This window comes from Choloepus didactylus, chromosome 4 (genome assembly GCF_015220235.1).
Source record: "Choloepus didactylus isolate mChoDid1 chromosome 4, mChoDid1.pri, whole genome shotgun sequence".
NCBI lineage: Eukaryota > Metazoa > Chordata > Mammalia > Pilosa > Megalonychidae > Choloepus > Choloepus didactylus.
This window is the reverse complement of record NC_051310.1, coordinates 117,276,165-117,293,551: the sequence shown is the minus strand read 5'-3', so window position 1 is coordinate 117,293,551 and position 17,387 is coordinate 117,276,165. Positions and strand designations below refer to the sequence as shown.

At 32.1% G+C, this 17,387-nt stretch overlaps 1 protein-coding gene across 4 annotated transcripts in view; it reads right to left on the bottom strand.

Annotated features, from left to right (window-relative positions):
• VPS13C (vacuolar protein sorting 13 homolog C) overlaps positions 1-17,387 on the bottom strand; it is a 202,275-nt gene that overhangs the window by 155,817 nt on the left and 29,071 nt on the right. For all 4 annotated transcript variants that reach the window (XM_037833799.1, XM_037833801.1, XM_037833798.1 and 1 more), the window contains exons 6-14: positions 16,061-16,170; positions 12,129-12,188; positions 9,988-10,047; positions 9,104-9,184; positions 7,668-7,725; positions 6,052-6,179; positions 4,527-4,633; positions 3,814-3,985; positions 2,503-2,565 (exon numbers count right to left, since the gene is read on the bottom strand). In XM_037833799.1, the coding sequence (XP_037689727.1) occupies positions 2,503-2,565; positions 3,814-3,985; positions 4,527-4,633; positions 6,052-6,179; positions 7,668-7,725; positions 9,104-9,184; positions 9,988-10,047; positions 12,129-12,188; positions 16,061-16,170 (839 nt within the window). The remainder of the gene's footprint in view (positions 1-2,502; positions 2,566-3,813; positions 3,986-4,526; positions 4,634-6,051; positions 6,180-7,667; positions 7,726-9,103; positions 9,185-9,987; positions 10,048-12,128; positions 12,189-16,060; positions 16,171-17,387) is intronic.

Genomic DNA, 17,387 nt, shown 5'->3' with positions numbered 1-17,387 from the left:
CATAAAGACAGAAATTAGAGTACAGGTTGCCAGGGGCAAGGAGCAGGTAAACGGGGAGTTAATGCATAAGAGGTGTAGGGTTTCTGTTTGGAGAGAAGGGTAAGTTTTAGTAATGGAAGGTTGTGAAGGCAGTGCGACACAGTGAATGTGATTACTCCTACTGACTGGTATGCTTGGGAATGGTTAAGATGGGAAAGTTTATAAGCTGTATTTATGTTCCCACAATATAAACAAGAGCAAATAAAGAAACAATGACAATTAAAGACAATACAGGAGCCTAGATAGGATATAACAAGGGAGGAGAGAAGACTCAAAAGGACATTATTGGGAAACATGAAAAAATTGGTATACAGAAAGTTTTGTATCAATGTTAAAGTTCTTGAAATTGATACGGAACTTAAAGAAGATATAAAGTGATAACCTTGTTCTCAGGAAATGCACATGGCAATATCAGGTCTTCAAGGAGCATGCTGTATAAAACATACACTCAAGTATTCAGAAAAATGGATTGATGGATAGAATGACGTGACAAATGTGACAACATTGATGAATCTGGGTAACTCAGGGATAGGGTATGCCAAAGTTCTCTGTATAGAGATTATATTATTTTTCTAACTATCCTGTTACTTTGAAAGTATTTCCAAATAAAAAGTTTAAAATTAAAAGAAAAAATGGGCAAAGGACTTGAATACATTTCTCCGAAGAAGATATACAAATGGCCAGTAAGCACATGACAACATGCTCAATATCATTGGTCAGAGGGAAATGCAAACCAAAACCACAATGAGATACCACTTCACACCCACTAGAATGCCCATTATGTTGGCGAAGACGCAGAGAAATAGGAACCCTCACACACTGTTGGTGGAAATATAAAGTGGTGCCGCTGCTGTGGGAAACAGTTTGGCAATCCTCAAAAAGTTAAACTTAGAATTACCATATAATTCATCAATTACACTTCTAGTCATATACCCAAATTATTCTAGGTATATACCCAAAAGAACTGAAAGCAGGGACTAGAACAGATATTTGTACACCAATGTTAACAGCAGCATTACTTAAAATAGCCAAGAGGTGGAAGCAACCCAAGTGTCCATGAACAGTAAATGGATAAACAAAATGGAATACTGTTCAGCTATAAAAAGAAATAAAATTCTGAAATATGCTACAACATGGATGAACCATGAAGACAACAGGCTGAGTGAAATAAGACAGACATAAAAGGACAGAAATTATATTATTTCACTTACATGAAATAACTAGAATGTGCATAGTCAGAGATAGACAGAAAGTACATTACAGGTTACAAGGCACAAAGAAGTGGGAGAGGGAAAGGGACTCAATACTTAATGGATGCAGAATTTCTGTCAGATGTGGTAGAAAAGTTTTGGTAATAGAAGTTAAAGATGGTAGCACAACATTTTTACTGTAATTAATGCCACTGAATTGTATGCTTGAAAGTGGTTAAAATGGGAAACGTTATTTTGTATATACATTACCACAATTAAAAAAAAAAAACTATGGTATAGGTATTATTAAACCCCATTTTACAAAGGAGGAAACTAAGACATAGAGAGGTTAAATTTACTAGCTCAAGGTTACATAACTCGCAGGTGGTGATGTGGGGTTTAAAAACCAGACCATCTGACTCCTGAAGTCTGCTAGCACAATAGACACTCAATGAGTATTTTCTAAATAAATGAATGAATTAGTGCATAAGATTCAACCCCATTTAGAAATATAAGTATGTGTCTGGAGATCTACAACTAGAAAAAGAACTAAAAGAGTATACAGTAAGATATTAACAGCAGTTACTTTCAACGTATATGATAATGGGTGTTTCTATTTTCTTCTTTTTTTGAGTTACATTTTTATTTTCTACGAGTTGTATTACACTTGTAGTTTACATTTTTAATTACCTAAAAAATCATATTACAAAACAACAGAAATGACATGGAACAATACCCCCAAGGTACCAAAGCAGGTAAATAAGCAGTTACCAAGCATTATAAACAGATTGATTTCAATTCTGAAAAGAAGAAAAGAAAAAAAGAGGAAGAGAAGGAGAAATGAAAAGAGAATAGAAGTGAGGAAAAAGGAAACAGAAGAAAGGGAAAGTAAGAAAAAAGGGGGATAAAAGCATAAATAAGTAGGGGAAAAAACATACACAGGTAAAAACCTAGGAGTCTATTTGCCAAATGCTAACAGTAGCCCTCTAAGTTACTAGGATTATGGATTTTATTAACTTTCTTTTGAAGGTTTTATAAAATTTTTGTTAAAAATTTTTAAAGTTTTATTCTGTCTTCATGTTGATGCCTTTTTTCCAGTATTTCAGTTTCTTTTCTCCTAAGATTGAATTATTAATGAAAACTCAACTTCAATTCTCATTTGGGTAAATATCAGCAACTTTCCAAAATGTGAAACTTGGATTTCTTGATACTAGGTTTAATGAAGTGGTATTAACATGTATAAATTACAAAACCATTTAATAAAAATGATTACCTCAACTTGTGCTTGCTGTCTTGCTAAAATAATGTTAAAAACGTCAAGGTTCTTCTCCAAGTCCTATAAAACAGAGACACTTATTAACAAAGGAAATGATCATCAGAAGAAAAACCTTTTTTCTTTTATGATTTTTACTCTTATCTATTCCATTAATAGTACTTGTGATCCAGTGAAAACATAAGTAAAAATCTGAACATATACTTGGCTTTGAAATTTTTTTTTACAATAGGGAAAATAAATTTTACAAGAAAGTAAATCCTCATTAAATAGAGTATGAAAATAATCCTTTATCATTCACAAATAGCCAGATATGCACAGGGAAACAAGAATATTTGGGAAAGGGATTTGTTTAAGGCTCTGTCCTTATAATTATTACTTCTGATTCTCCCTATCTTATGTTATTTTACAACCATTTACTAAAGGCACCATTGTAAACCATACAAAATTTAAGAATGTTAAGTTCTGCAAATCAGCAAGTAGGCTAAAGAGGAAAGTGATATGGAGAATTTATGTAAAGGTGGGTACAGGGAATCTAACATTTACTAGGTAACCTGCATGTCAGGTGTTCGATGTGCCATCTCATGCAATTCTCCCAACTCTGTTTTCATGTTATACATAAGAACACCAGACTTGCGATATTAAGAAACCAGTGTCCATGCTCAAAGAAGAACCTGAACCCAAATCCAGCTGACTCCGATACCTACGTTTTTTCTAATATATCATTATGGTAGGCACCATATATTTCAGAATAATAAGAATTCAATGCAATCTTCATATTATGAATCAGTGGCAGGAACAGTTCTATAACCAAGTCTGGATAATATTAAGCAAATTATGTATACAGCATGAGTAATTCTATCTTTTAAAAGGGGACAAATAAGACTTTTCCTATGTCAAGGAGAAGTAAAAACCATTTTTTATAAAGGATATTTTGAACTCTTAGAAATCCATTACCATATACAAACATGGGGCTTTTACTAATAAAGCAAATAAGATACATCAAGCTAATAATAAACACATATTTGAACCTCTCTGATATTGATTTTCTAAACATTATTAGGCAAAGCAGACAAATTCCTCCAAATAGTTTGTGATAATCTTATTTTGTGTAATATTAGGAGGGGAAAAAAACCTTAATAAAGATGAAAAAACAGGATCTCTGTCAAAAAGAGATCAGTTTTGTTTTTTCTGAAAGTATATTTTTGTTCAAACTAAACACAGAAATTTCCATTAAAATAAATACCTCAAGAATTAATATTAAAGGATGATTAAATAAATAATAGCTTTCACAAGATACACAAGATATACCTGAATTTGTTTCTGTATTTCTTCCGAGACTTTAATCTGGGTTAGCTTGTTTTTATAGGCATTTTTATAACTCTTGACCAACTGCCTGTGCTTTTTAATATTACTCCATGACCACATTAGTGTATATCTTCTTATATGAACTTCAAGAACAGAATCAATTGCATATTTCCACCTGCAAATCAAATTTTGCTAATAAATATTTGAAAATAATGGCTTAAGAAAAGGCAGGAAAATCTGGAGGAAAAGAGTTTTAGCATTTTAGAGGTACATCAATTTTTTGTTTTTATCAATTGTCTTTCTATAAGAGTTCAGCAGTAACATTTCAATTCCACAGCACAATTCTGACTTAAACAAATTGAGATATAAGGAAACCATTACAAGAAGAGGGTATGTATGAAAATCTTAAAGGCACAATATGCCATGTTGTAAGAAATTAATAGTATTCCCATATGACATAACATTAAGTCTAAATGGGTGACTAATAGGATATAAGCCTATGTTAAAATACTTGAATGCCTCAGTTAATATTTTGGGATTAATCTAGGAGCAAAAGTACAAGAGGTTCTGTTTATAAAAAAGTGACATGGGATATGTGAAAGCTTTCTCTTTCCTATTGAAAAAGGTGGGTGCATTACATGGCTACAAAGATCCTTAATTCTCAGATATGATTATATGTTTCTCAGAAAACAAAATAAAAGCAAATTCTAACTTACCATTGTCGACCATTGGCATGAAGTGGTAGATAAGGCTTAAATTTCCTGTAAGGAGCATTTCTAAACATATAATCCATTGACTCCAAAAGGTCAATCATACTTAGGTACTATCAAAATAAAAACAAAAAATATATTCATTATAATTTACACACATGAACAAGCACCACATTTTATTGTATTTTTCAGTATAAGACGACTCCAAATTCCCTGAACAATGACTATCATTGTTGCCTTATAATACAATAATACACTATATCTCATCAAATTTAAGAAACCATCAATTATAAGTTGGAGCATTATTTTTTGTTTTCACTACAAAAGAAAAAGTGCTGCGAATTAAATTGTGTCACACCACCAATATAATATACATCCTATTTTCAGAGACGTGAAAATGTGAAATAAATGTGCAACTCAGAAACAATGAAATCTGATATCTGTAATTGCTGACATAGAATATATCTGTTTCTAAAACTACTTATTTTTCCTCTGGACCATCATGATATCACTAGCTATCTAAAGGTTAATTTTCAAATTGCTCCAGAAAATTACTGCTTAAATAAAGCAAGATAAAGCTATTTTGGCACTCATCTTACCACCAAAAATAGCAATTCTGTAGATCTGATAAACAGCTAAAACGGAGGAAAATCCACACACATACACAGTTATCACAACTGTAGACAAGACAAAGGGGCAAGTCTAGCTTTTCCTCCTCTCCAATTTTTCTTGATGTAATTCTCCCTAAGGATTCCCATATACCTATTCAGTACTTGAAATGTGGCTAGTCTGAATTTAAAGTAAGAGTAAAATACATCCCAGATTTCAAAGACTTAGGTAAAAAGAAAGAATATTAAATCTCATTAACAATTTTACATTGATGAAATGTTGAAATGATACTACTTTTGATATGTTAGGCTAAATAAAACATGTTACTAAAGTTAATTTCACCTTTTATTTTTACTCTCTAAAGTAGCTACTAGAAAATTTAAAATTACATACACAACTCACATTATATTTTTACTGCACATACTGAGCTAGAAGCTCATTTCAATTAGCTAATGTCTTGCTCTCCTTTCACATCCAAATCTCTTGTCAATTACTCAAACTCCCTGGACATATAATCAAGCTTGAGAAACAAATGGAGAAAAAAAGCTGCCAAAAGGCCTTTTCTAACAATTAAGAAAATAATATTTAAGGTAAAAGTGTCTGCTATTTTAAAATGAGGAGGGAAAAACATATTAAAATTTTCCATCAATAACAAAAGCAAACGGAAATAGTGTCATTCACTACAGCTTGATAAGATTCTTCACTGTTAAGGAAAAGATAACATAAAATCAAATAAGCTATTTCTTAAATTTGAAGCCTTTCTTTAAAAAAAAAAAAAAAAAATTTTTTTAATGTCAAGTCCCAGTATAAAGAACCCAAAAAACCACCAGAGCATTGAAGGAGAAGGGAAAACCTTCTCCTTAGGCAAAAGCAGCCAAGATTCAATGCTAATCAAAGCTAGAAGTGTACATCTGAATTTTACCTGAGGCTTGGTCAGTTCAATGGCAATATTTTGTACTTCTATGTTCCAATCAAGTTTGGGTGTTTTGAGTTCTGTTTCTGCATAAGGATTCATGTAGAGTTTTGCAGAGGCTGATATGGGCTGGAAAACTTACATCACATGGGAAGACAAGATATATTTATATGCTCTTACATATGAACAATTGTAAATAATTATGAAACACTGTTACTCTGAGAGTAAGAAAAATTATCAAAAATATATGTATCAAAATCACTACCAAAAAACATGTAAGCATTTAGTTATCTGCATAATACCAATTGTAAAGCTCAATGGTTAAAGTGAAAACTTCAGGAAGGAAATTGGAGTCCTTTACTTCTAAATAAGAAATGTACAAAACATACATGATTCTACTCTTGCTTATTTACAAATCTGTATAAAATTAGGCTTTTCTTCCCTAAGAAAGGAAGTGGAACTTGATTCATTTCTGTCTTACTTAATCACTGGCATAATTTAGCAACAGATTCATGAATAAAATTTATTTTACCCAGAAAAAAAACTGCATACCACTTTATGATTTTTCAGAATGATTTCTTATATATATAATCTTAGAATTAACTATAGAAAACATTCTTGAAGTTGATAAATAGGATGAAAAGTTATATTATGGCAGATGAAAAGACAAGGTAAAGTGGTATGGCTTAGCTACGAATAGAGTTAAAATTACATAAATTGTGGTGACTTATGGTATTTACAATTTTCATAAGATTGCACAAAAATTTTAACTGACTTCCAAGTTATTTCTAAGTGGAAAATGCCTAAGAATTAAATCGCAGATTTTTCTGAACTAGTTCTTTCAAACAATAAACCTAAACGTTTTCAAAAACTGGCAGCACATGAAAACTTTGTCATCATTAAATACAGGGCAATATGAATCTACGAGGAAGTGCCAACTACCAACCAGCAACAATTTGCTATAAGAGAATACCAAGGAAACAACAGTGCACCAGGGTAACATGGAATATGGAAGAACATGGGCATGAAAGCTGAGAATGATCATAAAGGGGAGTTTATTAAAAAAAAAAAAAAGCTTCTTTACAATGGAACTGGAATGGAGAAAACAAATGGGATGAATAAATAAACCAGCAGCTTTGTTAGAGATCTATTTAGAAAGGAAATAAAGGTATAAAAATGAGGCTGCCATAGAAAATCTCACCTAAGAAGTACCTAAAATGGTCGGATTTTCCTAACATTGCAATAATGACATGCCAGGAGTGATCTGAACACTAACAGCGCAGAGATTCAATTATTTTAAAAAAACTAAATACTAAAACAAAGATGATAATAATAACGTAAGAAGAAAACATAGAGGTCAAGGGAGGTTTGCGGAAAGTGAACCACAGCTACAATGACCTTCTCTTTCTCACTGTCCAGCAGTGTACACATTATAATCTATTCCCTAATGATTAGTTATAATCTAAATATGCTTTATCATAAAACTATTGTATAAAATTAATATTTTCCCTTTCTCTTTGTCAAAGTAACTTTATCAAAATAAGTATATTAAAATAAAGTATTTAATTCCATGCTTTTGTATCATGAAATTAACTTGACTTATAATTAATTAATACATTACTTACTGTACTGATGCTTTGGGGACATATTGCTGCCTGTAAGAATTTCACTTTTCAGCTTATCCTAAACAGAAAATTGAATTAAATAAGAATGAAAAAGAAAATGCACATGTATTCAACTGGGGGGAGGGGGGACGGGGGGAATTGGTGTATAAATCAGTATCTGTATTTCCCTCCTTGTAACTAGCAGTCCAATAAAAAAAAAAAAAACACTGAACAATATTTTCAGGTGCAATTCTTTAGTATAAAAATATATAAGTAGACAATTTTTTAAAATTCTAAATAGAAACATTATAACATTGTGTTTCCCTCATATAAAAATAAATAAATATACTGCTATATGAATATAAAGATATATGAATTGCGATCACAAAACACCTTCTGGTCAGTAGCAAACTATTTGTTACAGTATCTGAGAAATTAGGAAGAACCTTGGAATTAATTCAGTCCAAAATATTCAACTGTGCTGCCTTTCTCCTCTAAGCAAATACATCTGACTAAGATTGGCTTAGTACACTGAAGTTTTGAATTAATCTTTCACTGTTCAGGAAATCATAACCATAAATACTTCAAACATTTGCCAAGGAAATATTCTTTAGATCTGAAAGATATCTTTCTTTATAATACTCCTAAAGTAATCATCACCATATGAAACATATGATGTAACAAGAATGCCATCAAAATGAATGTAAAAAATATATAAATGCAGTTTGAATTTAACAGTATAGTATCTATTCTCATTGTCTAGTGACTGATTCCACAAAGACCATCAAAAACAGAAGGGCTTACGCCAATGTTCTTAGCAACATTATTCACAATATCCAAAGGTAGAAGTAACCCAAGTGCCCATCAACAGACAAATGAATAAACAAAATGTGGTAAATACATACAATGGAATATTAGTCATAAAAGGAAATGAAGTTCATGCTACAGCTTGGATGAACCTTGAAGATACCATGTTAAGTGAAATAAGCCAGACACAAAAGGGCAGATATTATATAATTTCACTTAAATTTGCAAATTCATAGAGAAAGACAGAAAGGTCACAGTTTAGAGGCAGGGACATGGGTGAGGGAATAGGGTACAGAAATGGGGACTCTGCTTAATGGGTACAGAAGTGATGGAAAATTTTAGGTAAAAGATGGTGGTGATAGTAGCATACATTTTAAATATAATTAGTGCCACTGAATTGTATGCTTGTGAGTGGTTAAAATGGGAAATTTTATGTTTTATATGTTACCACAATACTAAAACAAAAATAACAAAATGCTCTTTTAAAGATATAATAGATTCCCAAAAAAATGTGTTTCATACTCCTGATTTAGTCGCATGCAAGGTAAACAAATGACTTATATTCTGTCCCCAGGAAGGACCTTTTACATTAAACAAATTGAAGGAGTCAATAACTGGCTCCTCCATGTACACACTAAAATTAACATTACCAAGATCTGTCCCCTTGCTCCCTGGTAAGACATACTGCAGTTTACATTCCAGTAAGCACTGAGACTGTCAAGTCGTATAAGCTAAAAAAGAAAAATGAAAAGGATCAAACAAGTAACACATCGAAATCATGAATCAATATTAAAAGTATGTTCTCATATTCACTACTCCAAAATAATCCGTCATGTCAAATTTCTAAAGGAAAGAAAATAATGCCAAAATAGGGAAAACATATTCATATTATTCATACAATTTATTATTAAGGCTAGCATTTGCTAAATTGTTTCAAGGAACACGATTTCTAATGGATTAATTCACTCAATTATCAAATATTTATTGAGAATTTAGTATTTAACGGGTCCTGTAAATGTTCTGCTGAATAAGAAAGACATGAACCTCTAAGTGAGTACCAATGACTGTTTTGGGGGGAGAGTGGAGAGGAATAGGATTTTGTGATCAACAAGGTCGGGAAAGCTATATACTATACATCCCTCCTGGAAACTCACAATGTTTTTTAGCATATTTAAAGCATTGTGAAGTTGTTTAAAACAAAATGAAACATGTCTTTTTAACTATGTATAACTCAGTACTTCAGTCACTAATCTTACTTGATAGTATTTTTTCTATTGTATCTAAAGAAATCTCAATTACCTAACACTCCATAAAATACCATTTGGAGAATACTGATTTGATCCAGTTTCTTCATTTGACAGGCGAAAAACCTAAAGCTCAGAGAGAATAAGTAATTAAAGAAGGTCAAATCCAGACCCTAGACTTTTAACTCTCACTCTAATGACATGTTCTGTTCCACTGAGGTTTCTTCAAGAAAATGCGTAAATGTTTACACCTTGGAAACTAACAAGGAATTTTTATTCTAATATAATACCTTGTATATATTTTTTTCTGCTTCATTTAATATGCATGGAATCCACTGTTCATTTGCAGTCTAAAAAGAAAGAGAGAATAATTGTAGAAATGTGGTCTAAGTCTCACAAAGTAGTGCCCTAATTTTTAAGAACTGGAGCTTAAGAACTTAGAAAGGAAAGGCACCTAGTTAATGTTGACTAATGTTAGCTATCCGTTTCTTTACAAACAAATATGACAAAATCAAAGAAATAATGAAAATAGAAATGAGGAGGTTCTCAGTTAATTTTGTGTTCATTTATTCATTCACTCATCAAAGAATTGTTACACTATTATGTGTCTGAACTGTGAAAAGAATTGGGTATGAACAAAACAGACAGTCTATAAGCCACTGAAGAAGATTCACATTTTTTTAAAAATCAAAATAATTATGGTGAAATAGGAAGATATACAGTAGAGTATAAAAACCACAGCATGATTCCAGGACCACATGGTCAGCAATGGCAAACACTGTCATTAGATAAATGAAAATAAACTTATTTAGCTACAAGGGGGTAACTGATAAACTTGTTAAGAACAGTTTCAGTGGAGTAGTAGAGTTAGAGTACAATGGATAGGGAGTCGGTAGAGGTGGGGAAGTAAAGAGAGCAAGCACAGAAAATTCTCTCAAAGGTTTGGTTAGAAAGAGGAGGGGAAAAGCAAGGCAGTAGTTAGATGAGGTCTGTGTGAAGGTTAAGGGAAGGCTTTTTCATTTTGTTGTAAAGGAAACATTTGAATATATTCAAATGCTTACATGAAGGAGTACTTAGAGAAAGAAATTGAATAGGAAAGAAAGGGGGAATGATGGAAGGAAGGAAGGGAGGAAGGGAGAGTGCTTTACATAAACTACCTCATTTAATCATAACAAAACACTAACAGGCAGGCACTATTATATCAGTGAATAAATGAAGTTTAGATAGAAGAAGAACTGACAATGGTAACCAGTACAATATATCACAGGTGCTTTGATAAAATATAATGGAAAAAATATATACAATGGAGGAGAGAAGGCATAAAAGAAGGGAAGTAAAACAGTAATGAGAAAAAAAAAGGCAATCATATAAGTAAAACCTGAGTAGAATTACCAGGCAAAGAGAAGAGAGTAATGCAGGTAAACAAAACAGTACGAAGAGTCTGAGGATCAAACAATAGCACACACTTAGGAAATTCACATCACCGATATGCAATAGTATGCCTGGTATTAAATAATGGGATATATATGGCTTTTTGTATTTTTGCTGCAACAATTCTCTCTCTACCCTTCAGAACACAGATCTGATCTCTTTAAAAGGGTTAATCTATACCTCTTTTTTTAATGAAAGCTACTTCAAATTCATTTTCTAAAATGAATTTGTCTTTCTTTATCTCTGTGTTTCTGTCAATCCACCTCTCTTCTATTTTTCTTTCTTTTCTTTCCCTATTTAGGTCCTCTCCATACAACTAATCTTAAAGCAAACCTGTACTCAGTATGATTTATTGTCCACTGCTCTTAACTTTATTGAAAGTATATAAATGAACCACATATTTTTCTCTACAGAAAAAACTAATTTAGCTATTCTTCTTTAACTTATATGACCCAGAACATGTTTCCTACCACTTAGTTGCCCATAATAGAAAAAAACTTTCCAGCCTGGGTATACAAAACTCTCTACCTTTAAGGACTTAAAGAAAAAAAAGACTGCATTACAAATACTTAATCAAAATGAATTACTTCACCTAAACTACAGTATAATACACACACACAGACATGCACAAATGTAAACATATACACATGAATAAGCTATTTGGGAATTCCATCTACTTGTGCCAAGGATGAATATGCAACTCTAATTTATCTTCCCCTAATTTCTCCACCTGCTCAGGATTCAATTTTTAGTTCACTCAAAATGTATGATATTGGTATTTTGATATTAAATTCAAATAGACAAATCAAAATAATTACAAAATTATTTTGTAATGATTTAGTATAATACAATAATGCAATAATAGCATCACTAATATTTTTAAATTCTAGGAAAGCTCTAACTACAATAGCCATTTATAGCTATAGTTGATTTTGGGCAATGCACCCTGTAACTTGGAAATAATACCTTAAACAGAAACATTAAATGAGGCCAACATTACCAACAGACTAAGTTCTCCCAGCGTGACACCAAATGAAAGAGGCCGCTTTGGATCAGTGACCTATAAGGAAGAAAGATGACATTAATGAATCCATGCCCTCACTCTATACAAAAGATAGCACAAGGCAATGCGTTTACAAGTCAGTCACAAAACCCAACTTTGGAAAGAAAATAGGGAAATCAGGGAGAAGAGAAAAAGCAAAATGTTCTCAATCATCCAACATGGACTCCAGAGTACAGTCACATGGATTCTCCTCAAATAGGAGAAATTAATGTTCTGCTATAGTTGAAAAGCACAAATGGCTTTATGAGCCTGTTTTTAATAAAAATCAGATATATAATTGTTTGAGAAAAAAACATATTTTCCTTTAATCTCCTAGTCATCTTTTTAAACCTACAGGTAACTATCTCAAAATAACTGGCAGCTATTTCAGAAGGAATTTTTATAAAACACAATTTCTCAGTTGCCAGTGCACTACTTACAAACTAGTGCTAAGACGTAATGAGCATCTTTACGACAAATTATTGCACATTTTCTACCCCTACTCCTTACACTCTAAGATAATTTTCATTACGATTTCTAGGTAGTCACATAAAAAGAGATAAGACACAAGAAGATCCCTTTGTACTTTTTGATTTTTTTTAGATTAATATATTTTGTTACTAAAATATACATTATTAAATAAATATTTTAATATATATTTGACATTAATTTAAATATGACTTTTTTACTTACCCCACTCCTGTGCCTCTCTGTATTTTTTAACTTCTAATTGTAGTAACATACAAACAACTCAAAATTTCCCATTTTAACCACTCTCATACGATTAAGTGATGTAATTAAATACAAAATATTGTGCTACTGTCACAAACATCCATTGCCCCAATGTTTTCGTCACCTCAAACAGAAACTCGGCACCCATTAAACATAATTCCCTTTTCCGTCCCTTTGTCCTGGCCCCTGGTAATCTGTAATCTACTTTCTGTCTTTATGAAATTTGCTTATTCTAGGTATTTTATATCAGTGAGTATATTAGTCAGGGTTCTCTAGGGAAACAGAAACAAGAGGAGATATGTGTGTATGTGCGTGTATTATGTAAATATTGCTATTTTTATAAGAATTGTCTCATGCAACTGTGGGGATGGACAAGTCCAAATCCCACAGGGCAGGCCACAAGTTGGGAACTCCGTTGAAGGTTTTTGATGAAACTCCCCTGGAGAAGCTGGCTGGTTGAAGTAGAAATGGAAATTCTCTCCTCTGACTGCTGAAATCATCATTTCTCCTTTTAAAGCCTGAAACTTCTCTCATTGTTAAAGACAATCTCCTCAGTTGATTGTAATCAGTCACAGATGCAGTCAATTTACTAATGATTTAAGCCCACAAAATATCCTCACAACAGTAACAATCAGGACAGTGCTTGCTTGACCAAACAACTGGATACCATAACCTGGCCAAGTTGACACATGAACTTAACCATCACAGTGACATTTCACAGTATTTGTCTTTTTGTGTCTGGCTTATTTCACTCAACATGTTCATCCATGTAACAGCATATATCAAAACTTCATTCCTTTTTACAGTTGAATAATATTCCATTGTATGTCTACACCACCTTTTGTTTATTCATTCTTCTGCTGATGGACACCTAAGTTGTCTCCACCTTTTGGCTATTGTGAATAATGCCACTACAGACACTGGTATATAAATATCTATTCAAGTCCCTGCTTTCAATTCTTTGGGGTATAAATCGAGAAGTGGGATTTCCAGGTCATATAATAATTCTATGTTCAACTTTCTAAGGAACCATCAAACTCATTTCCACAGTGGCTATAAAAAAAAAAAAGAAACTTTAACAGCTCCACCAATATCCCAATCTCTCTGCATCCTCACCAATTCTGTTATTTTGTTTATTTTTTTTAAATAATAGTCATCCTAATGACTGAAATGGTATCTTATGTGTTTCTGATTTGCATTTCCCTGATGACCAGTAATGTTAAGTATCTTTTTAAGTGCCTACTGACCATTTGTATATGTTCATGGGAGATGTCCTTTGCCCATTTTTAAATTGGACTTTTTGTCTTTTTGTTGTTCAGCTATAGCAGTTCCTTATATATTCTGGATAGTAAAGTCCTTATCAGATATGTGGCTAACAATTATTCTCTTCCATTCTGTAGACTGTCTTTTCACTTTCTTGATAGTGTCCTTTGATGCATAAGTTTTTAATTTTGATGAAGTCCATTTTATCTATTTTTTCTTTTGTTGCTTGTGCTTTTGGTGTCATATCTAAGAAGACATACCAAATCCAAATCCTATGTTTTCTTCCAAGAGTTTTATGGTTTTAGCTGTTATATTTAGGTCCTTAATACATTTAGAGTAAATTTTTGTATATGCTGTGAAGTAATATTCAACTTGAATTTCTCCAAGTGGATATCCAGTTTTCTGAGCCCCATTTGAAGATACCATTCTTTCCTCAATTAATGTACTCAGCACACTTGTCAAAAATCAGTTTATCTATAAGTGTAGGTTTATTTCTGAACTCTAAATTTTATTCTATTGGTCTATATGTCTATCTTTTTGCCAGTATCACATTGTTTTGATTGCTGTGGCTTCGTAGTAAGTTTGGAAATCAGGAAGTGGGAGGCCTCCAACTTTGTTCTTCTTTTGCAATACTGACTGGCACTTTGGGGCCCCTTCTGATTCCATATGAATTTGAGGATCAGCTTTTCCATTTCTTCAAAAAAAAGCTGCTGAAATTTTGATAGGTATTGTGTTGAATCTGTAGATCACTTTGGGTAGTACTGACATCTTAATATTACCTTCCTATCCATGAACCTGGAATGTCTTGACATTTATTTAGGTCTACTCTCTATTTTTCTTTATTAAAGGGCAATAAATAATGTACTTTTACAAGCATATTGGTCAGTAAAAAGCCTTAAGTTCAAACTAATGTTGTCATTCATCAATATGCCATTAGTTTTAACAATAATTCTTTCACTTCTATAATGTGTTGAGTACATTTTATTCTAATTTGTTATAAACAAGGTTTTTGATATTTATTTGTTAACAATATTCAGCTTCATGCCTCAATAAAACCAAGATATAAAGTTAGTTCAAGATTGAAATGGTACATTTGGAAAAGCTAGGCATGTATCTTACTGAATAGTAAGTTACATAAAGAATTTACCAAAAAAAAGGAAAATAAACTCCATTGTATGTCAGTATTCCTTTAATTCAATCCAAACTTAAAGCAAAAAAAAACAAAAAAACAAAAAAAAACAGAGCACAAACACTTGGCAGAGATAGAATAACATTTCTAATTTCTCAGGTAAATAAAAAATTCAAAGTTTCTTCCATATGTTTCAAACTTTAAAACAAAGCAAAGCATGGTAAGTTCAAAACTTTTATTATATTTTAACTAAAATAAATCAGTGAAACAGACCTTAATCAATGGATGTTAAATTTCTGGTTAGAAATGAAGTTTGTTTTCAAAATCTATTTTTTCACTAGTATGTTTTAGTGGTTGTGGGTATTCAATCCAATGTGGTAGAATATAAAGGGAATGGGACTATCACTTGACTGACCTGGGTTCTAGATCCCTCTCTGCCAACTACCATTACCATTTGTTATTTCACCACCTCTTGGAACTAATTCTTTTTATCAGTAAAAAGAGACAATTGGTCAGTCTCTTATATAAGCTATGTAAAGGAGCATATGTTGGTTTTATGGTATATTTACACACATACATAAATGCACAATGAAATTAACCATACAGGAAAGGAGATACGATGATGTGCCCATCATTAAAAAAAAAAAAAAATCAATCTTGGATTTAAAACTAGCTACAGATAATCTCAATATAGACATATCGAGAATTTGTATCATAAGATACATATTTATTACTCAGTTAAACCAAGTAAACTGAAACTACTTACATCATCTTCATATTTAATATGAATATCTGTGATTTTCACTTGTACATTTTTTATTACTTGAGTTGCCAATTTTTCCAAAAATGTATCCTTTTTGGCTTCCTTTGGCTTGTCTACAAAAAAACAGAAAAAATACAAACTCAAGAGTTGAAACTCTCACGTACCTAATAAATCAATGACCAAAAGATAGCTAAGGCACTACTAAATGGAAACTACAGCCTATTCTAGTGTCCTTGTTTTATTTTATTTTATTTATATTTAATAAGCATTTCCAATTTAAAACTTATTTTTGAAGTTACATTGTAATCCAACATTCATTTTACCTTCCAAACAGTTATCAAGTGGCAATGTGTAGAAATAACACATAGCATAAAAAGCTACTTTTACCTACCTTTTGAGCGATCAAGACCTTTAAAAGGTTTCCTAAAATGTTTTTTGTACTTTTTACGTTTACGTCCTTCTCAGTGGAAGCATTTTAGTGAGAAAAGGATAAAATTCAAGTTAGCAAACTAGAGGACAGAAAAGAAAACAAGAGAATTCTTCCTGACATCAAATTTTTGTACAATGCACCTAATCTTATTCCAAACTGACTTATTATTTCAATATAAACACAAGTCCATCCGGTTTATAAAGCATAACTTTGCTTCATCTAGATGATAACTAGGCAGGTACAATAATACCAAAATTTGGTAAAATATCCGTATGTAATGCCCTTTTAAATATTTATGACTTTTTACAATACAAAGTTTCACTTTAATTTCAGTATGCTAGCAAAATGTTGGAAATGTAATAATGACAGAATATCAAACTTGCAGAGAAAGGTTTTGATAAATGTGTGGTAGAAACATAGGAACACAAATGAAATGAATGGTTTGCCAACAGATGACTTCCTCTGGATGATATAACTAACCAGTAAAATTCTTCAGTGTCTTCAGGACATAAAGATTACAAAAAGAGCATAAAATAAACATTGAACTACATGATAATATCTGTTTTGTTTGGTACTCCATCACCTCATGGCATTAACCAATACCTGTCTTATCAAAGTTCCAAATCTTTATATTCAACTGCCTACTAGACATCATCTCCTGTCTGAACTCTTAAGAGAGTCTCTGTATGGTCTCCCTGCCTCTAGTCTCCACCCTCACCTCCATATCCTGATACCACGTTGATCTAAAGAACTAATCAGAGCTCAAAATTCTTTAAATGCTTTCTGCAACGTACCAGAAAAAATAAAAATGCAGTGTTTACATGACACAGAAGGTCCTTTCATGAACTGACCTCTACCTCCCTATTCCATTCTATTTCCTACCACTCACTCTTGCACTGC